Here is a 27,177-nt window from a genome sequence, read left to right on the forward strand (position 1 = left end):
AAATGTTATGTTGGTGGGGGGGTTTTGCCTTAAAAAAGGTAGGGTTGGGCTAAAAACTTAATTGTATAAATATGTGCACATTAATGTGCATAATTAAAAATGGACTTTAACTTCAAAAGGATAAAAAGGCTCTTCAGCAACTTCCTAGGGTTTTAGTTCTGGCAAAAGCAACAGAGTTTCTGCAGTAATTATACATCCAACACATTTGGATATGCTAATTGTATCTAAGTTCTAATTAGTTTCTTTGTGTGACTAAGAATGACAATCGCTGAATTAATTTAATGCAGCTTTGTTCTGAGCTTAGTACTGTTTTCACTATTTTTCATACGAAAATGTTGCCCATGAAATGCTTTGCTTTATGGGATGTCAGTGGTTTGACACCTACAAAGTGCAGTGCACGTTCATTTGCTGCATTTCCCTGTTCCATTATAGGCCATACACTCCAGCATTTAGGTTATTCCACTCAAAGTGTTGCAGGGCTTTTCCAGGGGAGTGGTGAGGACCTAGAAGGTGTCAGTAGTCCATCCATGACTAGAGGGCAGCTGGGTACACTGTGGAGGAGCAGAAGAAGCAGAGAGGGCTGCTGTGATTCCTTGCTGGTCTTTGTGATCGGATGGGAACACGAAATGGGGAAACCCAAACGGGGATGATTCGTGCTTTTATTTGGAAGCAGCCATAGGAAAGATGAGCAATTTCAAGAGATTCATAGGACACCTCCTGGTTTTGTTTCTCCTTCTATCCTGTTGCTGCTTTCAGTTTCTCTGGGGTTTGGATCTACTAGATCCTTGATTCAGTCATTACTTGTGATTACAAGTATGCTCAGCATTACCCTCACTCATTGCCGGTCTGGAGGATAACCTTGACTTCAGAAGGGCAAGAATTAGCTCTGAGTACTCCTGAAAGCAGCAGAGAGAAGTGATGACATTGTTTTAAGGCCATGTTCCTCTAGGAAACCTAGAATCATGGGATCATTTAGATTGGAAAAGACCTGTGACACCATTAAGACAAACCCAATTCTACATAATTGCAGAAATTTTTTGTTGTTTACTATTTGAGATGTTCATTTCCCAAGGAGGCATCTTCAAAGAATTTATATAAATATATTGAAATTTAAAAACTTAGGAGTTGCTTTAGTCTAATAGATGTAATGAAGAAAACAAATCTTTCAGATTACCACTTCTAAAATGGTTAAATATGTTTACTTGAAGTCTGGTCTTTATCTTCTATTTCACTTTGAAAGATCTATGAAACACATATACAAAGCCTTTTCACATGAAGTGCTGAAAATAATGATTTCTGTGAATTCCTGTTCAAGCACAGTCAGCAAACTCCCTTCTTTACAAACCCTTTCAGATGGTTTGAGGCAACCTGCCATTTCTATGACTCTGTGTGAATTTACAGTAATATTTTCCATTTTTTTTACAGTTTGTGTTTCTCTCAGATTATGGTGCTGAATTCCCCAAGAGAATAGTTTTAGTAGAGGCCACTGGACCCAACAATACCCTACTGATGTTAGTCTCAGTTTATCAGAGGAAGCAAGACCTTTTGTTCCTTTAAATAGGAGTCAGAAGATGAGCATCCCTGGAAAGGTTTCATTCACAGTCCATGGAGAAGTGATTCAGAGCAAGAACTGGTAGCTACAGGTGCCTGTCTGTCCCTTTGGCTGTGTAATGACTTCACATAGGCAATTGGTTTACCTGCCATAATTGAGATTCTGCTCCACGTCCTCTGAAGTCAATCATTGTCCTCCTGTTGGGTTTTAGATTTAGCACTGGTAATTGTGCAGGACAGCTGAGTGTGGAAATGAATTTAAAAAATGAAACTGGTTGTCTTGGTGTGTGGTGCTAAGGGATGTGTGGTTGATTGATTTGTTTCTCTGTGCTTCAAAAAAAGCATCTACTGTCATAGAAAATCCCAGGCAAGTTACATTTTCAGAGAAGCTGAATTGCAAGTCAGTATCTACTACACCCAGATTGAAAGGCAGATAATCCTAAACACATTCCTGAGCAAAAAAGCTTCATCCAAGAACTTAAGAACTACAATAGCACCAATGGCATAGATGAACTTCTTTTTCTGCATAGTCTATTGCAGTACCCTCTCAATCCTGTGATGTGCCTATCCAATGGTCTTTTCCTCAATCATCTTTAAATGTGATTTTTAAACTGGCTTAAAATCACTGCTGTTTCATTACCAATTAGTAGTATAAGCTTTAATTAAAGCTGGTGTAATTCCTTTTGTCAGAGTTCCACTAGGAATGATGGGCTGGAGCAAAGAGTGTGCTAAAATGATGGTAGCTATTATTTCTCCAATTAGTGTATTAATGAAAGTAAGGTAGAAATATTGCTACAGGTACAGTACTTTTTATGTCTTTCACTAATATTGATATCCTCTCTGACCTCTTTTAAAGCAACTCATATAACCCCAAATCCTGGATGCTGTCATCCATTGCACACTGGTATTTAAAATCAAAACATGATATCCTTAATTGCTTAATTTTCAATTTCAAGATGAATCTGTGCACAAGCCATCCCCTGAGTTTCCATCCCATTGAGTCCAAAAGGTATTCTGTCTATTTCATACATTCCTGCTTAAAGACACCTAGCAGGAATGACTAGCAAAATTTTATGGGCAAATGAGAAAATGATTTTTGTTTTCTCTTTTAGCTTGGCTGCTGGAATCCTGTAACTGGTCTGAATGGGTCACTAACAGACAGAAAGCTGGAGAACAACATGAGAGGAGTGGTTCTGCGTGTGGTGACTGTGCTGGTAAGCAGATGCTCATCCTTCTGCACTAGCAGGAATGCATTTTCTTCCTTTTGCCACATCTTTTTACTAAATGCATGGTTTTACCAAGAAGGTAGTTGGTGTAAGAGGCTCTGATTTAAGCTGGTCACAAAAAAACCCAGAAAGATTGATAATTTTCCACAAAATAAAATTGTTTATCAGTACAGCACTTTTCAGACTGAATCAAACACATTAGAACCTGTTTCTTCCACAGGCACATTCTAAATTAGGTAACACAAGCATGTGAGCTGATAAAGGGCAAGCTTCAACTGTTAGCTAAAGCTACCCAGCTGAAGCTCTAAATAATTCAATTCCAAACACCTTGGCAAATTGTGTGCAGTCTAACACAAATTGTCACACTCAGAAAATATTCAAGGTCAGCTTAGGTCAAGTAATGTTAGTTTGGTAAAACATCTACTGTCCCATCCTGGCTTTTTGTCAGCCAGGTTCTTCCCCTGTGTGCACATCTTACATTAAGAAAAATTCTTGGTTTAACGCTGAAAAGACAATGTCTACCAGGATAGGAATTTGTGTTATGAGGCCAGTGTATTCCCTGCCATAAACCTAGCTTGAGGAGAAGTTTTTAAGAGTGGAGAAAAAAAATAAAGAAAATATGAGACATACAGGCCTCTTTGGACCAATGCCCAAATACAAAGTTGATCCAGGGCTGCAGAACTGTCAAGGTTAGATTGAGCTATTTCTCTTGCTGCCCTCTACTTGTGTTTGAGTTCAGTGTCTAAAGGCCCAGCACTTTTTTATAAACAGCAAGCTGAGGAGTTTTCAGGGTTTGCATTGCTGACAGTGCATGATAAAGGGTCAGGGGTCAAAAGTGAAATCACCAGAGCATGTCAGTACCACGGACAGAGCAGTTTCACACCCCTCCCATTATTTCATGTGTATTTAGACACCTTTACCTGTCTGGGTGAGCATTTTGTTCCAGCTCTTAGTACATTAGAGAACTTCCTGTGGTAGAATCTACAAGACAAAACAAACCAGACAACCACAAGCAAAAAAACCCCACAAACCTAAAAAAGAACCCAAAACCAAACTAAACAACAGCAAAAACAGCAAAAGCCAGCCAAGGAGGAATGAATTCACAGAGAGGGAAAAAAAAAAAAAAAAGAAAGGGTTAACAGAGAGGGGGAAGATTACACTTTAATTGAATGTTTATCATAATAGCATCATGGTGGCAGTGGCTGGTCTCTGTTTTGCCTGATACTCCTATTAATTGGTTCAGTATAATTATCTGTTGACAAAAATGATCTGTGGATTTTGCCTAGAAAAATAAATTTGAATTAGAATATTAGCATTGTTTTTAGTAGTAGTTCTTCCCTCTCTCCCCACTGTTCCTGCTTTATCCCCAGTTATCTTTGTTCCCTTGACAGAGAGCTTCTTCTTTCATGTTATTATAGCATGGATATATATATCAGCTTGCAAAGATACACAAAAGTAATTACCTATCCTGTTAGGATTGTACAGTAATTATAAAAGTAAAGACAGAAATTTAAAGTTCGACGCAGCACAGGGCATTTCAGTCTCCTCACTAGTTTTATATCTTCTGGGAAGGACAATACTGGAGATTTGTATTTAACCTGTGATGAAAATGTGTGATTCTTACCTTGAATGTGAGAGCAGGAGGGATTTCACCAATTAACTTTATTTTAGTGGTGATCTTCACTGTATTTTCTCTTCCATCTCTTTCTCTGTTGTTCAATTAAGTCAATACATTTCTGTGAAAAGTAAAGAATCTATATAGATTGTGAATTATTATTGTTATTAATTCTGCCATTTTCTAACAGAATGATCTTGATCCAGGGAAACAAGTGTTAAAATTAAATATTAATATCTTTGAATATTAATAGGTTTCTTTTTCATTGAGAGTCGAGAAGTTTACATTAATTTATAATTTGGCTTTGTTAAAAGTTCAAATCTCTCATGCCTTTTTAGATAGCACCCCTTCTCCTCTTCCAATTTCATTTTGTTATGCCTTCAGGTTGAAAAGGACCTTTTTTTTTTAATTGCAGTAGAATTTGAGAGAATAGCAAATTGCAACACCTGGGTTTATATTGCATTATACTAATGAAATTAAACCTTCTGGAGTCTGAAAATCATAAATGATTGTGATTTATTTCTTCAGTCTTTCAAAAAGCAAATGCTGAACAATTTCCATCATCCACATCCATCTACTAATTCCTTTCCCTAAGTAAGCGTAATAATTATGAGCTATGTATCTGCAGACCTTATCCCAAATCTCTTTGTGAGTATGGCAGAATACAGCATAGCCCCAGACTGGAAATCATCTGGTTTCACTTGGCAGAGGATCCTGGCTCTTCTGCAGTACATGTGAATTCTCTCCTTTGCATAAATAGCAATAAGAAATATTTCTTTCTGGTTTATTCTGAGGAGAACTATGGTCATGTTTGTCTACACATAATTCAATGTTTTAATCCAAGTTGGATTAGTACCACACTTTCTGCACTTTTAGAAAAGGCTTATTTTGTCTAACTTAAATATCAGATATCTCTGTCTTGGACTGCTTCCATTCTGTCTTGGACTGCTTCCATACATGAAGCTGAAGTCTGAACTTTGTGTTTGACAAGTTGCTCTCAAGTTCAAGTCACTTGCTGGTGAATTTCTGAAATGTATTCTGAGTTTCTGAAGTGTAGCTCAATCAAAGGTCAGCATAGCTGTTCCAAACAAATTCAGAGTGTCTTGAATGAACAATTGCCTAAGAAAAAATTTAGCTATATATCCATTTTGGCTGTCTCAATTTCTTCTCTTTTTCAGTTATTCAGTTTTATTAAAAAAGACCTAAAATGCAGCAGACATTCTCATAATATCATTTTATTGGCCACAGCAATTACTGAATTATTCATGTGAATATTAAGACATTGAAATGCAATGAGATTTGGTCCATTTGATGATGAATAGGCCAGCAGGTATTTGTAAAATAGTATTTTCTTAAAAATCCCCTGTTGTTCAAAATAGGAAAAAGTTTGAATTTCTCTGTTTTAAAGCATTAAAACCTTGACTGAAAAGTACAGAGCCTTTCCTGAAAATGCATGAGGTATAGTATCCTAATGGTGCAAAAGATCCTCGTGGCTCTACATGAAAATTCAAAACAGCTCCCAAACAGAAATGTATTTTCATATCTGGAGGGTCCTGAGAAGACAGGCAGGATAAAAGAAAGACAGATAACAGCAAGCCATGCTGAATTATGCTTTGCCATACATCCCTGTACACAGTATCTCAAGAGTTATCACCCAGTTTACCTGCACAGAGAGAGCTGCAGGTTGGTCACCCTGGGCTGCAAGTGGGCACTGTGGGATGTGATGTAGTGAAGGGACTTGGCAAAAGGATAGATAAGCATAGAAAGGAAAAATAATTAAGAAACATCATTTGCACAGTGGAAAATGTTATCGTATGTGGACTAGTTTAATTCTCAGTGGTTGGTATTTAATTCATGAGCATTTGTTGCCCAGATTAGAAAAGAAAGAAATTTGAAAGCAGACAGTGTCTTTAGGGACATTGAGCTGGCAGGAGGTCTGCATCTTCAGTCCCTTTTTCTATTGAATTTACCACTCAGAGATGAAACATAAGATATGAAGCTAAGGCCTGATTTTAAAAGCTGAAACTGTCTTTGGGATTTGAATTCCAATACTGGCTTAAAGGAAGTTAAAAAAAAAGTTCTTTATGAAGCTGGAGTAACTTTCAGAGTGACTGGGGAAAGGACAGGCATAAGGAAGATGAAATAAGACTGACAGTGTTTAAGCATATGCAGAGGAACAAACAGAAGTGATAAAGCATTAAAAATGTCAGGGCAGAAGCATCAGTGACTGACTGTACAATAAAGATCAACCTCAGGAAAGATTATGTGCAGGATAGCTCATTAAATACTGAATAAATATTTTATAATAGTGTGCAATAGTCTCATAGATAATTCTTCTTATACTTTCTCCCAATATTTTTGGTGATCACTTTTCTCATGCAGTCCTGATCCCATTCCCCCAATTTCAAATCTGAATACTGTGGACTTCTGTAAAGTCTCTTGATTCCATCAGGCAGCTCTATCTCTGCCCTAGTGCCCAGTCTTTTAAGAAAAATTATTTCAATTGAGGCATGTATTATACTGTGTATATCTATCTATCTGTCTATCTATCTATATATATAGGTATATTGGACTGCAGTAGTACCCAAAATAGTAGCAATTAAATCATTATTACAAAAAAGAAACTAATATTCCTTGACAGAGGCAGAACCTGTCTTCATATTCCTCTTGCAACCACCACACCTGTACAAGGGCCAAGTTAAATTGCTACTGACTGGGCACAGGCCTTTTTTAATAGCTGTTTTATGTCCCTTTGAGCTACCTAGCTTGTATTAAAACAGGTCATAAACCTTACAGCTATTCACTACTGGCATCATTCATTTGACAAGCTTTAATCTCACAGCCTGCTGGGAAACCCAGCGCCTTTTTTTTTTTCAATTATTGTTATTTTCAACCCATTTTTCTGAAGTAGCAGGTACTATATACTAGATAAGGTGGTTATCGATCAATTCAAATGTTTTGGAACCTGGCTGGGGCCACAGTTTGACAGCAAGGTAGGTGCAGTGCCAAGCCTGGTAGGACCAGGCTAACTCATTTCTGTGTCAAGGGCTGTCTCTCAGGGCTCCCTGGCTTTTATCTTCTGGCTGACCCTTACCCATCTGCTCTGTGGGCCCATTTGCATTCCAGAGCAATTCACACAGTTCACAGAAATTTGACTTTGAAACAGAAAGAGGCTCTTACTCTGGCTGCAATTATCCTTCCTCACTACACAAGGTAGAAAAGGAGGTGAGCTGCGTGACACAGCTCCTTATGAACAGGAGCCCTTGCAAGGCTGCCTGAGGGAGTGCAGTGTAGCTGCCAGCAGGTTAATGCACCCATACCACACTTGTGCTAATTCAGGTATCTGAACTCTCTGCATTATAGCCACCATTGTACTCTTTAGACACACTCTGAAGCACCCCAATCAATTCCAATCTCAATCCATATTCCTGTCATATGGTTCAGAAAGAGCTGTTACCTGCATTAAGTTATTGTGGATTAAAATCAATACACAAAGCTTGGCAGCATTCTAATAGACCATTGCCATAGATCGCTTTGAAAGGAGTTTTAGTCCCATTGCTGAGAAATGGGAGGAAGAGGGGCTAACGTTCTTTGTTCATTTCTTGTAAGTAGGACTAAACTAAAAATCATAATAAATCTGGAAGTTACCATTTCACTCAGGAGGGGAAAATACTCTTAAAAGTACTGTAACTAAAAGACAAATTTCATGTCTAATTGATGACAAAAAACAGATCAAAAAAGAGACAGACTACACATGGATAAGAATAGGCCAAATGTAAAATCCACTTAATATTGTACTCAGTTGCTGGGATGTGAATTTTTTTTTTGCTGTAGGAAAGGTGACTTTTCTGTTAGTACAACTGACTTTCTAATCAATCTGTTTGAAAAGCACAGGATCAGAGAATAGTGGGCTTTGGTGCCAATAGAGTTACACAGCCCATTGGCACAATATTTACTTATCCAAGATCTTGTAGATTTCAATCCCTCATCTATGTTTTAGTTTTATTAAGGGGAGGGGGCTGTGTTATGTTTTGCAGCAATTTTATTACTGTTGATAGTGGGAGAATTTCTGCAATGAAGGAATGAAATGTTTCAATTAAATTTTGGTCATTGATTCTAACATGAATAATGTACATTGTTGTTCGATTAAAATAACAAGCTGCTGTGCTGTTCCTAGCCAAATAAAATCCCCAAAACAACAATCAATAAAGCAGTTGAGGAAATTAAGTATTTGGGAGTGCATATTTCACCAAAATCTTTTGGGGAAGGAAATGCAAAATACTAACATATAATAGGGGGCCATTCATTATTTTTTCAGTCAAGGAAAGAGCAATTTTGCCTAGGAGCAAGACAATAGCATCTTGTGCTTGAAAATATTTGGTTCTAGGTTATCAGACTTAGTGTTTCTTGTGGGTTATAATGGCCATGCTTGGTCATCCAGCAGCCTTTGGAAGGAAGTTGAGAAATCTAGTAATAAGTATGAATTTCAGTTTGGGGAGCAGTTTCTTAACATTTGCAGGGGAATGGGAGTTTTTAAAGTGTCACAGTGAATATTTGCTTCATGAGATTGCCAAGGCTCAGCCTGGGCTATGGGAATTATTTAATGTGCCTGTCCACTGTTTCTAGAGTCAGTGTCAAGCATACATTGACAGTCTTACAGTCTTGCCCACAACGGAGCTTCATTTCTCGCTTTTTTTTTTATTTCTTTTTCTCTCACTACTATCAGTGGAGAAAGAGGGAAATTTTATTGAATGTAGAGTCCTATTGAATAGAGTGTCGCTGTGAAAGTATTATATGCCAGTGTGTTCAGAAATTTTTGATGAGTAGATAGAGAGGTCATTTTCATATGCTTTATGAATTCTAACCACCCATATAATTACCTAATTTCAAAACTCTCTTCACAGAATCGTTTAGATTGGAAAAGACCTTTAAGATCATCAAGTCCAACCATTAACCCAGCTCTGCCAAGGCCACCCCGAAACCATGTCCCAAAGTGCCACATGTCTCTAACATATACTAATGTCTCCAGGGATGGTGACTGCACCACTCCTCTGGGCAGCCTGCTCCAAAGCTTCACAGCCCTTTCAGTGAAGAGATTTTTTTCCTAATAGCCAAAGTAATTCGCCTCTGGCACAACTTGGGGCCATTTCCTCTCATCCTAGTTTGTTTCTTGGAGAAGAGGCCAATTATCACCTTGCCATAACCTCCCTTCAAGTGCTTGTAGAGAGCAATTATGTCCCCCTGAGTCTCCTTTTCTCCAGGCGAAACCCCTCCAGCTTCCATAGAGCTCCAATTTGTGTTGTAAATCCCTGTAGTGATTAGTTTCTCTAACCTCAAAAGCCATTTTTTGCCCAATATTTTCTGTATAGTGCCCTGGCTAGGAAGTTTCTCTCCATGCTAAGGGGTAAAGAGGATTTAGCTGACCCGGAAAATAATCCAAAGCTTTCTGGTTTGCTTTTGCTTTTTCATTTCATCCTAGCTTTTTTAGCATTTTTATATTTAGAACAAGCAAAAGACCTTCACAAATAAGTGCAGCAGTGAAGTGGTCCAGCTGCAGGACGATGGTCCTTCTCGGACATCCCGGCTAGCTATGCAGCACCGCTAGCAGTACAGGAGCACTGTCCCGATCTCCATGGTTTGGGACAGCACCTAAGGCAAACGCTCTGTGCTATGACAGCAGCGTGACCTTGTGGTAGGATGTGGCTTGGCTTATGGCTACAGTCAGCAGAAATAGGAGAACACTCTCCAGCTGTGGTGAATCCAGGTTTATTGGGCCCCAGGGGAACCAACAGCCGAAGAGAATGAGGGAGGGGTTGCAACAGCTTATAAGGAGGGAGGGACACAGGGGAGGAGTCAGTCCTTGGACGAATAGGGTTTCAGAGGGGAGTGGGATACAAAAGATTGACTTAGGGAGAACCCCAATGGGGATAACTTGAGGGTGGGGCCCCGGCCCCTGAACCAGTCGCTTGATGCTCTAGCTGCAAGTTTCTAGAGAGAAGGGTGGGAGCGCTGACTGATGGACAGGGCACCGGGGAGGGATTTGAGAAAGGGTACATTAATCTCCAAGGCAACTGGGGAGGAGTTGGGATAACTGGCAGCATAGAGGAGGGAAGAGGAGAACCAGGGCAGAACCATTACATGATAAGGGGGAACAGAACAGTCCAACTTATACAGACACAACACAACGCAGCAGAGCAGTGTATCCATAGCTCCATATAATTTCTATCCTGAAATAAGTCTCAAAGCCACAGAACCCATACTTTTAATTGGAGAGAAAATCTATCTTATTGCCCAGCGATCTCCTAATGAGGTGGTGGGAACAGGTAAAATTATGAACAGCTGAGCTAAAAGACCACTACTTCCTTGTAAACAGCCCACTGAATACAACTGTTTCTTCCTCTCATGTGTTTAATTAGACTGCTGTGTTTAAGATCTGAATGAAACTTTTCTGTTCTTTCAATAACGTTTTCTGTAATTTGTCCAAAAAGAGAGCTTCTTTAAAAAAATACTGGATCTTTAAAACTCATTTTCATTGAGGAACTAAAAGATTACCATCAGAGCTTGGAATTTAAAGTCACTTCTAAAGTCACTGGCTAAAAATCATCCCAAATAGAGACTCTGGCTTTAGGGAACTGAACTTTTGTAAAGCAATCATTCTCTTGTTCTCCCTCCCTGCCTCCTCTAAGGCTGGAATTTATTGCCTGACTTTATCATCCACATCTGTAGCACAGCTACAAACAGATGTTTCTCTTTGATTGTGTAATTAATTAACACAACCAAGTTAAACTCAGCCTAATTGTTCTTTTCTGCTATTTAACTTGAGGATTGCTCCTTCTGTTTCCAAGCATGAGGGTCTTCTGTGCCCAACAGCTTTTCTCTCTTTTCCTATTTTTAACTTTATTAGGGGGTATAGTAAAGAATGTAAAAAGATTGCTTACAACCAGATATTTTATGCAAATTATTGACATGTCTGAGAATTTCATCAGAGTAAATAAGAACTGTATTTTGTACTTTTAAGTCTTAGACTCTTGAAGCATTTAGACAATTTGCTAAATTGTCCTGGTTCTGGCCAGGACATGATTACTTTTTGCAGTAGCCAGGAGGGGACATGGCTAGGACCCCCAGGTTATGCTATGCCATCTCACACCACTTTCCAGGGATGCTGGGAATATCAAATTACATCAGCCTTAATATGAAGCATATTGTTAACCTCTATCTGTCTTAGTTTGTGGCTTCTTCTTTAAAACATGCGATAATAGGGAAATGAATGGAGGCAAACCTTTTCTTGAGCTTCTTCCCCAAAGTACTTGTACTATTATGCCATCTTCCCAATGCTTTTCCTCTTTTATGCCATGTTGCCTTAATCTTGGGTGCACCTTTATTGTTCCTAAGCTGTGCCAGTCCAGCATTTTGCAGTTTCTCTTGCTTGGGGGACATAATCACCTCTGAAGCCAGACTTCGTCTTCCTACAGCCATAAAAAGCAACATGCACAGCTTCAGCCAGTATAACCTTCACCTGGTTGCTGCTGGCTTTCACTTTGCTGCAGGTGGTTTTGGCTGTGTGGTGCTTAGCTATCCACCTCAGTTAACCCACAGTCCTGTGTAAAACCCACCAAGTCTTAAACCCATCCTCCTTTGGGTCAGGGCAGCACAGCTTTGATCCCAAGAAGAAACCAGGCAGTAAGAAGTGTGGAGCTGTTTTTGAGAAAGAGCCCTTATCACAGACTTAGTAGTGCTGCATTCAGTTGACACCCAAGAAGGGGACATGTTGAAGGTAAATTGGAATGAAAATAGCCCCTCTCTTAAAGGACTTCCATTCAGGCTGGATGAGAAACCACCCCCTAAATATACTGGATGTCCATATGGCTCAGAGAGGCAGATCATCAACCTTGCAAAAACAAGAAGTTAAGGGTGTGCAACCCATTCATTTTCTTTTATTTTTCTCCTCTGTCATGAATGTTGTGACTTGTTTGCTTCTCCAGACCTCCCTGGCTTTACAGGCTGTGAAGTCTGCTCTTGCCCTAGAGAGGCTCCTAAGTCCCCTAGAGAGGTGATTCCCTAGAGGAAGAAAAGGAGAAGCAGGAGCAGTGGCCTTCCTTGGATCACTTCACTGTATTCTGGAGCAATTTAGGTCAGAAGGGACCCTTGGGTGGCAGCTCTGTGGAGCAGGGTAAATGTTAGAGCAGGTTGTTGGAATGCTGTCCAGGGGAGTTTTGAGCATCTCTAAGGCTGACAATTGTATGGATTCTCTGATAAAGACCTTCTTAGATAGTCTGAATTAACACTTGCTTTGGAGAGAAAATGTATCAGGATTTTCCTGAATTTATTGGGGTCAAATGGAACCTTCATCATCCGGGTGAGTTTTCCCACCTCCAAAATCATCAGTTAGCGCATCAGATTTTCACACCTACTTTCTGCAAGCTCATCATTGTCCTTGTTGTTTTGCTATGTTTATTTTCTTTCTGCAAGTTCAACTTTCTCAAGGATGGAGACAGTCATTTTAACATCCATGTTGTAGGGATGTATGCACCTTTCCACAGCTCCCATAACACCCTCCCAGTGCCAAAAAGAAAAAGAAAATAACAACTGGCATAGTTCAGGCTGCAGCATTTATGGGGGGAAAAATATCAAGACAAATATGTTTGTCCTCTTTCAACGCATTCTCAGAAATTTAAACAATTGCACAAAAAAACATCATGGCAGAAGATTGGTTTTGTTTGGAATGTGATTAAAGGGTTTGTTTGTCCAGACTTCAACAAAAACTGCAAAATGTTAGTTGCTTTGCATAAAGCTGATTGACTATATTTCATTACATATATATATAGGATACTGGACATTGGGTTTTTTTGTAAATCTCTCAACAACAAACAGCATTATATTGCTTAATAAAGGACTATTAAGCCCTAATAAGGATATTAGCTATGACAAACTGCATTTTAAACAGCATATTAAATCACTACAATGAGCAACTGGATAGAAAATTAATTTATGAGCAACTATTTTCTAAATAATTTAGTGATAAAAATTAATCCTTTCTAATATGAAAATTATCAACTTCTAAAACATCCTTTGTACACATAAATATTTATAATTTTGTGCATAGTGTGTTTAGATTGATGAACTACCATTTTTATTTGTTGCAGAAACATTTCTTCCCTGTAATTTTGAGTCTATATTATGGAATCTATCATTCAGGTGATCAGCAAACCTGAATTCACATTTGTGCTCTCATTTCAGAGAGGCTTTCATCAACTTAGTCTCAATTTCTTCAATGTTCTTGGTGCCTGGGCACTTGAAAACTACTTTAAAAATTCATTTTACTTTCTCTCCTCCATTTTTAGTCCATTTCACTGGTCTTGGATACTATGGAAGAAAGAAATTCTATCTGACAACTAGAAATAATAACTTGACACAGCTTGAGACAGTTCATTCTTAACTTTTTTTTTTTTTTTTTTTTTTTTTTTTTTTTTTTTTTGATCAGGGGTGGGATTGTTTGGTTCATTTTCTGTTTGGTTTGGGGTTGGGGTTGGGTTTGGGTTTTTTCCTGGATTTCCTTGAGTCAGAAAAGAACATCCTGCCAGTGCAGTCTGGTTGTCTGGTTGCATCCTTTCTTCTTTGGCAGCATCCTCAGCATGTGACTGTCCTTGAGAATATTTGCTCAAGCACTTACAAAAGATGCTTTCTTATTTCAAAAACATCCTGCCTGCAATTCAGTGACACCTGTTCATATAGAAGGACATTCCAGCAAGCTAAAAATATTAGTGAGGTATAGGATTAGTGAAAAAGATGGTAAAAATACTCTGGCTTCAAAGTAGTTTAGATATATAAGCAGTAGAATAATAAAGAAATATTTTAAATGCCAACAACAAATGCCACTGTATGTAGAATTAAAGTTTGGGCCAGAAACACTGCAACAAATCAATTCTGTTTTCTTCTCTCTACATGCCAGTTTTGCAGACCAGAACAAAGTGGTCACGGAGTGGTTTCATGGGCTTGTCCTGGCCAAGCTATGACAAGTCAGAACTCACTTTTTTGCACCTTAGAATAGATGTTTCTGTTAACCTTATACAAAATTGCAGCACTATGTAATGAATTAAAAGAACAACATATAACGTTTTAAAAAACTACCGATGTGTTACAGCACCTAATGCTTTTGGGGATGATTTAATATTTTGCTGTACTTATATAAGACAGATGTTTTCAGAGAAAATAAAGAACAAGCCTAAGTGAAATCCATCTATGGCAAATATATATTTTTTGTCTTTAGAAATATGATCGACTTTTTTGTACCCTTTTTGAAAAAAAAGTGCAGGGGAATGTCTAGAAATTAATTGTGCAACAGGAAGAATAACAGAGCAGGAGCAATTTAATAACAAAATAGAGAAAGCTATTACAAGTCTTTGGAAAAGTAAGAAAAGCATGTTGTTGGAAATCTGACCTTTCAGTATCAGCTTTTTGGTATCTATTTCTATCCTTTATGACAGTTATCTTTTAGATGAGTATTCACCAATCATTCTTACAGACAGCCTTAAGTCCTACAATTGATTGTCCCTAAACTAATCAAATGGAGTTTCTTTGGATAGGGCTATTTAAATTTAACTGGCCTACATTCAGGTTACAATAGAAGGACAAGAGCAACACACATTCCAGTTTAGCCATGTTTTTTTTTCCTTACAACATGAATTTGTGGCTGCATTAGGTACAGCGTTTGCCCAGCTAGTGGAAAATGGCAGTGCTGTAGAATCCTCCATATTGATGGACAGACATGGAGTGTACGTCTGTCCTGCTGACCATAAGTGTGGTCAACAGGCATTACTAAAAAGCATTCAGTTGAAATGTTACAGCAGAAAATCTACTTCTGCGATATATAATAGAAAATAAAATTTCTCTGTTGAAGGAAATCCAAAACAAAATAGCATTTCATAGAATGTAGGGGGCATTGCTAACAAGGTACTTTAGGAAAGTTTTGTATAAATAATATTTTAATAGTTCCTTTAGTTTAAAAAACCCCAGCAACCAAACATGACATATAATTGCTTTATTAACAGATTCCTCCTTTGTTGTTTTTTTTTGTTGTTGTTATTTAGGAAGAGCCCTTTGTCATGGTGTCTGAAAATGTTCTGGGAAAACCAAAGAAGTACCAGGGCTTTTCAATAGATGTGTTGGAAGCCTTGGCCACTTACCTTGGCTTTAAATATGAAATTTATGTAGCACCGGATCACAAGTATGGGAGTCCTCAGGATGATGGGTCCTGGAATGGCCTGATAGGAGAACTGGTGTTTAAGGTAAGGGCATTAATCATTTACTCAGTCATAATATGTGATAAAGTTAAGAAATAGATGTTATATTCTGTTTGCATCAGCCAATAACCTTTTTTACAGGTAATTGATAACACTTTGTTTCTTGCACTTTGCCAGCACTTGGATGGTGTGCATTGGATAGCACTTAAAAAGCTGGAAATTAAACTTGTTAGTAACTGTTTAAGAAGCAGGGCAATCTCTTTTTTTTTCAATCAAAGTAAACTCTAAATGTAGTCAAAAATTGGGATGCACAGCACCCTAATTAGTTTGGCAAGTCCTGACACAAATGAGTTGAAGAGGCTGTTCAAAAGAGGAAAAATTGGTGTCGCAGTAATTAGTGATACATTACATAAATAATGTATAGCACTTAGAAAAATGTTGGTGTGATGAATACATGAAGAATATAATCAACAGAAAATGTTTTATTGATATATAACAACAACACATTATGTAGATGTATGGATCAAGAGTAATATATTATTATCTATTCTGTAATTAATAAGCCATTTAGTCTACTTAATTTGACATTAATTGTTCAATATTATAAATGAATTGAACCTAATACATATGCAATGTTTTCCTTTTTTCTTTTTGCCCACTCCTTGCATCTTATCTGTTTGGAGTTTCTCCCATTGAGAGAGAAAAGACTAGGCAGACTTTATTCTGCTGGTGCCTCATTTGTACTGTGAAAATATGTATTTTATTTGCTCTTAATTAACATGGGGTAGCTTTTACAGCTGTAGAGTCCTACATTTGTTGTGCTTCCTTGAAGAACTGCAGTACATATTCATGTAAATAACTTAGACATTGGCTATAGAAGTGTTTTCCCAAACGTGCAGGTTGAATTTAAATCATAAGCACAGCTAACAGCAAGGAGAACTGTGGTAAGGTACAGGACTTAAGTCTTTCAATAAAGGAAGAGAAAATATTGTTTTTGGAAAAAAAGAGAAATTATTATTATTAATAGTATTATAATTTATATAATAAAATATTATTAATAATATTATAAATAAAAATAAAATATCAATAATATTCGATAAAATTTATTTTTTAAAATAAATATTTATTAATATTTAATTTTATTTATTATTTATTATATTTATTAATAAATATTTATTTTATAAAATGAAATTTTATTAATAATATTATAATTTATATAATAAAATATTATTATTTTTAACTCCATGGGTTAAAAATTACTGATAGGTTTAACCTATTCTGCCTTCCTGAGCAGCAGGAAGCCTGTTGGAATGGAAAAACCCAGCTACTCATTCTGTACCCATATCACCTTTCTTACACCTATGCTGTAATCATAAACTTCCTTTGCCATCTCCCTATGTCCTTATGAAGCTGGAAGCTGGAACTGTGTATTCACAATTGGTAAGCTGGACACAGCTAGAAAAGTAGATTTTCCATCACCTTCTAAACCTTGACAACTAAAAATCTGTCATCTGATTTTGAGATGTAACAACACAATGGCCCACTGATGTATTTTTACCCTTTCTTTCTGCCTCTAAATCTGATATTATGCTACACCCTGCTCTCTACAGTACTCATCAGACCACTGCATAACACAGACTGGAGGGGTCTTAATTCTAGATGGTCTGGAAATGGAAGTGGGCCTGGAGTGTTTTTTATTTATTTTAATGGGTGATTGGTAAGGCAGAACTCCTAACAACCCAAATGGCTCCAAGGAAAAACACACTCTTGTTCCCTTGGCAGGCAGGGATTCAGAGGAATAGCCCACTGAAGGTGGTAACCACCCAGATCTGTAAATCCATGTCTCAAGTGCAACAGATTGACCAGCCTGCTGTGATTTTGCTGTAAATGAGTCTTCATGGATATGAAATCTTTCTGCACATCTACAGTGTATGAAGGGTTAATGGAACTGCATTTGGAATTCAAAGCCAATGTTTTTCCTATACTGTGGCAGTGTATAATTTTTCATCTTCCTTACACTTAGACAATTAATTAGCAGTAAAGGTTCACTGTGTCCTTCTCTCCCTTTCTCTGTCCCTCTTAAGGCAAAAGAACCTCTGGGCGAGCAGCCAGTGTCTATCTACCCCTGACCAAGTGCAAGCTGTTCTTGAAAGGCTGCTTTCTTATTTACTGGGAGCTGCGTTCTGCCCTCAGAACTCACATTTCCATCCGCTTGGCAACTTCATCAGGGGAAATAAAGAAGTAGAGAATAGTTTTAAATTAAAGGCCTAACCTGTTTGAGACACAGCATTTCCTTGTTTTCCCAACCAAGTTGTACATGATAGTCTGGCCAACAAGTGGAGGAATTCCAGAAACAGTGGGAGTACTCTTTGCTTGTTAGTGTGTCAGCCAGGAATGAGTTCTGCAAGAGACAAGTCTCACTCAAGGGTAATGGAAAATAGCTGCCTTCTCTTTTTGAGTGCACAGAATCATACAGCCATTTAGCTTGGAAAAGACCTTTAAGATCATCAAGTCCAACTGCTATCCAGCACTGCCAAGACAGTCACTAAATCAGATCCCAAAGTGCCACATCTACTTGTCCTTTCAATACCTCCAGGGAGGGTGACTCAACCACTTCTCTGGGCTGCCTGCTCCAATGCTTGGCCACCTTTCAGTGAATGAAGTTTTTCTAACATCTCCTGGCACAACTTGAGGCCATTTCCTCTTGTCCTATTTCTTGTTGCTGGAGAGATCAATCCCCACCTCATTACAGCCCCCTTCCAGGTAGTTGTAGAGATCATCTCATTGAGGAAAAGGTGTCTTTGGCCACTCCAGAAGATGTGCCATGTGAAATAGCAGTTGCTGTAGCAACCACATGAATTCTGTGCTCAAGATCAATATTCACTGCTTACATTAACCATCTTCAGCATGCAGTAGTCTCTGGTGCAGGTCCTGGTATCAGGGAGAGCAGTCACAGGCTGATCTTGTTTGCAGCAGCCCTGCTGGAGCTGGATGGCAGGGCAGGAGCCCATCTGTGCCAAGTACATGCCCTGGGCCAACAGCTGGCTTCAGAGACATGACGTTGTGCCTAGCTCACTCTGTTCCAACTTTGAAGACCAGGTTTCTGTTGGCTGCTAAAATAGGAGCTGGAATCAGCAGAACATAGTAAGTGATCTTTAATTTGAATTTGGAAACAACTTCAAGCCTCCCCTCCTTTGGTTGTCAAGACTTATATTAGGGACATAATTGGTCATGCACCTTTTCTAGTCAAAATACTCTTGATTGTAACCCTGCTATACACAGGTTTCTGTTTGCTAAACACCTGAGCCACGTGGTCCTCAGAGAATAAAGGGTCTTTAAGAGTGCTCTTGCCCTCTCCTGTCAAGTGACCAGGGCTCTCACTGCATCTTGTAGAGCTTCATCTCACAAATAGGATTAGTTCAGAGAGCAGCAGTTCTCTGTGGAGAGGCTAAAACCATCTCAAGGGAGCAGTGCTTTACCACAAATCTTTCTCTTACTGTTAATTATCTGTCTTCTCACAGTGATTCCTTTCATTGCCCTCTATCCAGATGGCCCAAGGGATATGTGTGACAGGCAAGAGAAGTGGCTAATGCCACTTCTGGGAGAGCACACTAGGCTTTCCAGCATGACTCTGGGCTTTCTGGTGATACATCCATCAACCATTTCTATTCACATCTTGCCATGCTACCTTGATTGTGAGCTTTTTTTTTCCAGTGAGGAGCCATGAGGAAGCAAATAGCCTAGGGAAAGCAGCCTGATTCCACGTAGGTCCATCAGGAAAGGAAAAATACATGCTTAATCAGTTCTAAGAGAAACTGCAAATCAAGTAAAAGCCTCTTATGAGGCTCTTTTTCTATTGCACCTTCTTAAGGGGGGGTGGTATGAGAAGGGAGAAACCATACAGGAAGGACAAAGTGAGACAAGAAAAAATAATAGCTGAGTAAAATGAGAATTATTTGGATCTGTATGTGTTGGCTTGCGTAATAATGTCTCTCTGATTGGTTTTTGCATGTCCATATTAATAACTGCATAACGTGGGACTGCATTTTATCACTTCTAACACTTTTTGTAACTTGATTTAACATTGAAAATGGATAAAATGAAGGCACTCACAGGACCTGTTTAGAATAGATGAATTTATTTTCCCTGTTCTTGATGATGAACCATAGGAAGATTGCTTTCCATGTGTATGAGATGTGCTTGCTACAGCAGCAGCTTAGGGACATTTCAGGGATTTCTAGGCTTTGCTGATAAGCTGGTTCTGTGACACCAGTAGCAGTGCTATCAGACCCTTTAGGTCATTTCTTTTGGATTTTCTCATTCTGGTTATGTTGCTCTGCAATGGCCTCAGGAAAACTGCTGCTAAGGAAGATAAATATAAATTTCTGTGCAGGTCACACAGAGCAAAATAATGCCCTCTGCTGTTTTTTCAATCTGTTTCAGGAGTCACAGTTTCATTCATGAGAAAAGTCTAAGACATATGATGGTTTTTTGATTTTGGCACTGCAAAAACTTAGTGAGTGGAGAGCTATACATGTTTATAATTCAGATTGGCAGCTTTATATCTAAATATTGACATAATTGCGTGCATTTGCCTTTCTATCTCAAAAGCACTAAGTGAACCTTTACTTCTTCAAACTGATGTCTTCTCTGATCCAATCTGACATGTTAATGACAAGCTTTTAATTTTTTTCATCTTCCAATTTTGAAACAAGATGACAGAATCTATATGTAATCAAGGATGCTCACTATCAGTAAATCAAGTATCAAGTGAAGCTTAAGCTTGGTTTTGTGCTAAAAGTGTGGTTTTCTGGCTAACTGGTGTTTATGATCCAATTTAGTAAGAATATGAGTTTACATATTTCAGTGTAGCTTTTTCTTTTTTTTTTTTTGAAACAGCTGAACACCAGAGTGCTAAAGAAGTCAGGATTTACCTCTCTCCTTTCTGTTTTTCATTTTACAATCTCTCAAGAAATAAAGACATATGGAATCCCAGAATGGCTTAAAGATAATCTCATTCCAACCCCACTGCCATGGGCAGGACATCTTTCACTAGATCAGGTTGCTCAAAGCCCTTCCTTGAACACTTCCAGGGATGGGGCATCCACAGCTTCTCTCAGCAACATGTTTCAGTGTCTCACCACCTTCACAGTAAAGAATTTCTTTCTAATATCTAATCTAAACCCGCTCCCTTTAAGTTTGAAGACATCTCCCCCCATCCTGTGACTCCAGGCCATTGCAAAACATCTCTCTCCATCTTTCTTGTAGGCTCCCTTCAGGTACTGGAAAGCTGCAATTAGGTCACCTCAAAGCCTTAATTATATATGTAGCATATAAAGTAGCGAGACATAATTATATCACAATTGTTGCTGCAGTAGAACAAAGGAAATGCAACATTTCCATTAGCACAATGTTGTTCCACTGTCAAAATTGGTTGATAACTGAAGTGCTGCCATAATTCTGGGGAATGTGGAGGGACTGCTTCCCAGAGATGCAGATTAGAAGTAGTATTTCCACAGATACCATGGTGTCTTATTTTTTCTCCTTAATTCTCTTCAATCTATTTAATGGGGAAAAAAAGTGTTTTGCTGTAAAAAGGGGGAGAAAAGCAGAAAAGAATTCTTATAATCATGCAGTCAACTATTATTTGGTAAGGGTATCTTTACTTTGTTGCTTTTCTTTACTATGTTGCTTTATCTTTACTATGTTGCTTTTCACTAGAGAATCTTTAAGCATCTTACAGATTGCAATTCGAATGAAAAAGTCTAGTATGGTAGAGAAGTATTTTAGTAATATACTGATAATTAGTAACCCAGCTAACCTAATAAGCAGCAGCTGAGTCTAGGACTTTTTTTTTTCCACATCCTCCCTTACCCCTAAATTCCTATTTTGCTTTTTGATACACATTCAGGGGAAAGGACCCAAATCTGAGCTATTAATTAAATTCAGTCATAATTTCCTGTTTGACAGCTATTGGATTTGTGTGTTTGTAAATTGTTTTAAAAGCATATTTATGTTCACAGTTGTGGAAGACAATTCAAATGCTGGCTGGTTTGCATCTTGCTCATCGGAGCAAGGGCTTGACTGTCAGCAGGTGCTGTGAATCACTTGAGTCACTCGATGAGCAGAAGGCTTGTAGTGAGAGGATAGGGAGACTCGGATAACCTGAACGTTTCCATGGATAATTCTAATTACTGACTGAATTTGCTGCTGCCCATGGGCAAAGGGCAGTTGAGTCATCACTCACAAAATTGTTAGGAAGGGACCTGAAGTGAATTCATGAAGCCATGCTTTCCACTGTGCTCATGAGCACAACTTCACTTATGACACCAGAGAACTTGACAGACAAATTAAAGCTGAAGCTCTAATTCATAGCTTTTAAGAAAATCATTATTTTCAAACCCTTTTTTCGTCCAAATCATTGGGCTTCCAGCTAGGCTCTGCCACTTTCTCTAGCCAGTGAACAATCAATATAAAGTACCATCATTTAAACTGAAGTCTCAAGAGCACCGTGGTCAGGAGTGTGTTTGTGCCATGGGCTGCGGAGTTCTGTGCATATCATATTAAAAGACCCCAGCTGATTTACAAAATTCTCTAGTCAGTTTCAGCTGCCATACCTTCCCACTCAATATTTCAAATCATATATCTAAGGAACTAGGAATCTCTGCCTTCTTTGGGCAAGAAGAAAGAAATTCAAGAGAGTTAATAAAATTTGACTGAGTACTTTCAATTTTTTGTGCTCTCCTCACCCCCTTCCAAAGGATCACGCACTTCTTTAGGCAGAACAAAAATGGATTAAATCAGAGTCGTACAAGTTTAAATATTTTAAGTACTCTTTTGTCATACTAAAACATCTAGAATTCACAGTCTTATTGCTCAGTATTTGGGCTTTTTAAAATGGTATTCATACGCCTGCTTTAAATAACCTTTCTTGTTTTCAGTGAAGCTCTAATTGTACCTGGAAAAAGTACAGTAGCACCTGCTGTACTTGTGCCTGGTGTCCCTGGAGACCTCATACATACTGTGAAATACAATGATTAGATCAAGAAATGTTACTCATCCTCTTTTCATGTGAAATGTGTTCTTTAAATTACAAAAAAAAAAAAGAAAGGAAATGGCACAAAGCAAGTCCAGGCTAGCTGCAGGACAGATTGGCATTGCTGCATGAATTGCTTGTCAGTAGGATACAGAGGAATTAATCGTAAAGGAACTACGTGCAGAATCTGCCCTTCTGCACTTTAGACTTTGTAGATAAAATGGATGTTTTATGGAATTTCAGGTGCTCCTAGGGTGGTGGCCCTTTGTCATGATCATCAAATCATGAAAATATTTTATAAATTTGTCTCAGGCAACTAATTTCCTACTATTGGATCTGCTATGCACAAAATCTGACTTTTGCCACAATGGCAGCGATGGCTTTAATAAGCCAGGTTGACAAAAACAACCAAACATAGATTTCCTCCGGGTATTACCTGTGTTTGTAGCATTTTGATCTCTTGGAAAATAACAACAAGGAGAGCTGATGTGCCAGAGTCCACCAAGTGAGTTTTGCTTGCAGAAACCAAGACACATGGTTGATCTAGCCTCAGTCACCTCTCTGTGCTCACATATGCAATGCTGAAGACCTTGGTCTTAGCATCTGATTCTCCCTAAGCTTAGCTGCTATAAATCACAGAGGAGCAAAGATCTTTTTTGTGCAGCTCCTGCTTATCCATGTTGTTTTTTCCTCCTGCCCTCAGAGAGCAGACATTGGGATCTCTGCCCTCACCATCACCCCCGACAGGGAGAACGTGGTGGACTTCACAACGCGCTACATGGACTACTCGGTGGGCGTGCTGCTGCGCAAGGCAGAGAAGACAGTGGACATGTTTGCCTGCCTGGCCCCCTTTGACCTCTCCCTGTGGGCCTGCATTGCTGGCACGGTGCTCTTGGTGGGGCTCCTGGTCTACCTCTTGAACTGGCTCAACCCCCCGCGCCTTCAGATGGGATCCATGACGTCCACAACTCTCTACAACTCCATGTGGTTTGTCTATGGATCCTTTGTGCAGCAAGGTAAGAGACAGAGGGAGGCTGTGCCTGAGAGAAAACCTACCTATCCTCCCCATTACTATAGAAACCTTCCTCTCCCCTGCCTCCCTCCCACAGCCCACAAGGAACTGGGAGCACTGGGAAGCCTTGTGCTAAAAGATTTTCTAGATATTTAGCTGCCCTTTGTGGAGCCCTGAGAATTTCAGAGCACTACGTGCTAGCTTGTGATTTGTTGTTTTGTTATTACAGAAAGGTGATTTTTCTCTGTGTAAAAAAAAAAAATATTGCTCATCAGTTGCTGGAGAATTATTCAACATTAACAATTGCTATGTTCTTACCCAGTCAGAGAATTCCAGGATTTGGATTTTGAACTAGGTTTAGACTAGTCAGCAGTGCTAAATGATCTTACTATGTCTGATATTCTTTCCTCCCTCTTCTGATTTATTTCAATTTTCCTATCTAATGTTTAGATTCAAGCATCTCTGGCCTTCCTGATTGCTTTCTGAATCCCACCTAGCATCTGATGTAGCCTAGGCTGGTCCCCAGTTCTGCTTATATTCCCAAGTTCTCCACCTTGTTCCTCTTCTGGCAGAGTTTTAACCATGCATCCTGAAGACATCAGGGACTGCAGATCTTGGTTGGGTATATAGTGCTTGGGATTCTGGTCTACAAGCTGAGGTTGTAGAGCAAAGTGTATTAAGAAAACACACCTTAATAAAAGAGCAAAAGGGAGTTTAGGCTCAACAACAAAACAGAATGAACGCCTTCTTGCTTATCTGTGTAATTGTTCCTCAGACACTACTGGCACTGCAGGTACACCTGTTTTAATTTCACAGAGCATCTGCTCTACAAAGAGCCATGGCCACTACAGCCCCAAACTTGCAGAAAGTTCTTTTTATTTTAACCTGGATGTGGTTGGAACACTGTAGGTAAAGGTGTCATATTTACATAAAAATGGCAACATGTGATTTAGCATTACATTATTCTTTTTTCAAAACAATCAGATGATATCCATAAAAGCTAAAGGTATCCATGAAAATCAAGTATGAAACTCCTAGAATGGAAGAAAAAAGCTAAAATAATGTCACTATCCAAAAAAGGAAGAAAAGCTTAAGCTGAGACTTTCCACAAGTGGGGTAATTTTAAACACATAAGCATAGAGACATTACATTTAAAATTATCATTTGCATTGAGCTGTGATGGTCAGCTGAGGAGAGCTGTAGAGATAGTTTCAGGGTTTTTGTGATTTTTTATTTTTTTAATAAATAAAACCAAAGACTTCAGAGTAGCTGAGAAATATGGAAGTTTTTGGAATGTATATGGGTGGGTTTATAAAGTTCTTTTTCTGTCCAAAATATCCTCAGTGTAAGTGTTTAGCAAATCCAGCTGTGAGAGAGCAGTTGGTCTGTTGCAGAATGAGACTCATTACATCAGTCCTCCTGTTAGGTTAGAACTTGAGAATTAGTTTCTTTACTGCATAAGTGTGAGCCATTCCACACAGGTTTATCAGCCTGAGCACCCCTGCTGTACTCCCAACAGGAGCCCCTGAAAGCTTTCTAGGAGACTGCCCAGCTAAGGTTCAGAGAAGGCACAACTGGTTTAACATATCTCAGTCTGAACAATTGTCCCCTGAGTTGTTTGCCTCATGTTTATCCAAGGAAGCCTGTATTTTGTGAAATTTCCTAACTTATAGGTCCAGAGTAGGACAAGGGAGCCCTTGGATAGATGCTCAGTTAGCTTAAAAAGGATTTTTTTGACCAATCAATGAAAATGAGTGCTTAAGGAGGGCTTAGAGAGAAACCTTGAATTCAGCATGAAATTGAGGAAGAAATTAGATGAAAATAAAGGGGACCAGGTTGCAACAATACCAGAATTCAATAGGGGGAAAAAAAAAAAAAACAAAAGAAAAGACAAGGAATTTATTTGAGCAGATCAGCATCCACTCCCTGTGGTAAGAGGTGTTGCACACGAGGTGCAGCTCAGTAAAACCTGCTGGTGGTACAAAGCATCTGGAGGCACCAAAACTGCTGTGCAATGTCAGAAAAAGAAATTCAAAAAACTGGGAAGGTGGAAGGAATTACTTATGGAGAGAGAGGGACACCTTACCACTCTACCATGTGGATTTTCAACACAACTCTATAGAATTCACTAGAATAAAGTAAAATATTCACTTGGCTCCTACTTAGTGAGGGAAAGCTACAGACATGTATCTATAGTTTTTCTCTCCTTCAAACCACAAGCAGAACGCTCCTGAATTATCTAGCAGGAAAAATGAAACACATTGAAAAGAATTTATACTAAAATACATTTACTTATTATTTCTTATACTTATTTATACCAAAATGCACTTACTGACTGATATAAACATAAAGACTCAGAAGAACTCAGAAATTCAGTGCAAAAGAGTAAGAGATCAATTTATAATGCCAGCCTGTATTTCACATTCAATTTGAATATAATGAAAACTATACTAGGATAGTTTTTGTTATTGTTTACTAATCCTTGTGAATACAGACATATGAAAATAATTTTCATTGACAAGATAACTGGCTATTGTGGTGATTTTGCCTCTGTTTTCATTCATCAGCTCTTCATTCAGCAGGAAAACTGCAGCTTTTATTTGTTTTGGAATAGTAAATCTGTTGCTATTAATTCTGATTGGCAAATCTTAAGTGTAGCAGCATGGGGCATTTCAAATACTGTCATGTTCACTTAAGAAATCTTTCAGCAGTGATTTAAAGCATGACAAGGTACTCATTTCTGTTATCAAAACATAGAGCCAAAGTTGCTTTTATGTCCTGTGCTGACAGTAACAAAGCAGCTTGAACCAAAGATTGCTTGTGCTTTGATAGTTCTGGATTCTTTGTTTGGGGCTAACAAGTGATTTGTGTCATCATCTTCTCTTTCTTTCCTCTAGACAGAGGAAAAATTTGCAAGCATGCAGACTGGCTTCAGACCTGCCATGGCTCTGAAGAGAGCCCTCTGCTGCAAAAATACAACTCATTCTTAAGGAAACTCGTAACTATTATGATTGAAACAAAGAGCTTATTCCTTCTGAAATACTTTAAAACTTGGCAGATTTTAACAAGTAGCTTTAGCTCACTGTGTCCCTTTTCCAAATGGTATTAACAATTTTTGAAACAACAAAGAAAAATACTGTGTCATTGTCAATAGGCAAAAGTCAACACAGATCAATCCAATGGTTTTTAAGGTCTATAATTACTGTCACAGTTACAAAATTTAAGTCTTTTTAGTTGCTTTCTTAAAGGTAGACTGAAGCTTAATGTGACTGCTATTTGTATCACTTAAATTTAGGTCTTGAACTTGGCTTTCACTTTCTTACTTCCATATTTCAGTGACCACTCTAGGCACCATTTTGAGACTGGTAATATGAAGATATATTTTAAGTTTCCCTTCTTATTTGACATTCATTCATTATTGAAATCAGCCAAAATAGTTTACATTATTTTTTTAAGATATATGAGGATAAAGCTGAAATATAACTCAAATAATATAA

The 27,177-nt window shown here is 38.4% G+C and overlaps 1 protein-coding gene across 4 annotated transcripts in view; it reads left to right on the plus strand.

Annotated features, from left to right (window-relative positions):
* The window catches only part of GRID2 (glutamate ionotropic receptor delta type subunit 2), a 684,189-nt gene that overhangs the window by 537,268 nt on the left and 119,744 nt on the right, over positions 1 to 27,177 (plus strand). For all 4 annotated transcript variants that reach the window (XR_010783485.1, XR_010783484.1, XM_066548056.1 and 1 more), the window contains exons 9-11: positions 2,664 to 2,765; positions 15,480 to 15,677; positions 23,372 to 23,684. Coding sequence is in view for 2 of the 4 variants with exons in the window: in XM_066548056.1 (XP_066404153.1) it covers positions 2,664 to 2,765; positions 15,480 to 15,677; positions 23,372 to 23,684 (613 nt within the window). In the remaining 2 variants the exon portion in view is untranslated. The remainder of the gene's footprint in view (positions 1 to 2,663; positions 2,766 to 15,479; positions 15,678 to 23,371; positions 23,685 to 27,177) is intronic.

This window comes from Molothrus aeneus, chromosome 4 (assembly GCF_037042795.1).
Source record: "Molothrus aeneus isolate 106 chromosome 4, BPBGC_Maene_1.0, whole genome shotgun sequence".
NCBI classification, from domain to species: domain Eukaryota; kingdom Metazoa; phylum Chordata; class Aves; order Passeriformes; family Icteridae; genus Molothrus; species Molothrus aeneus.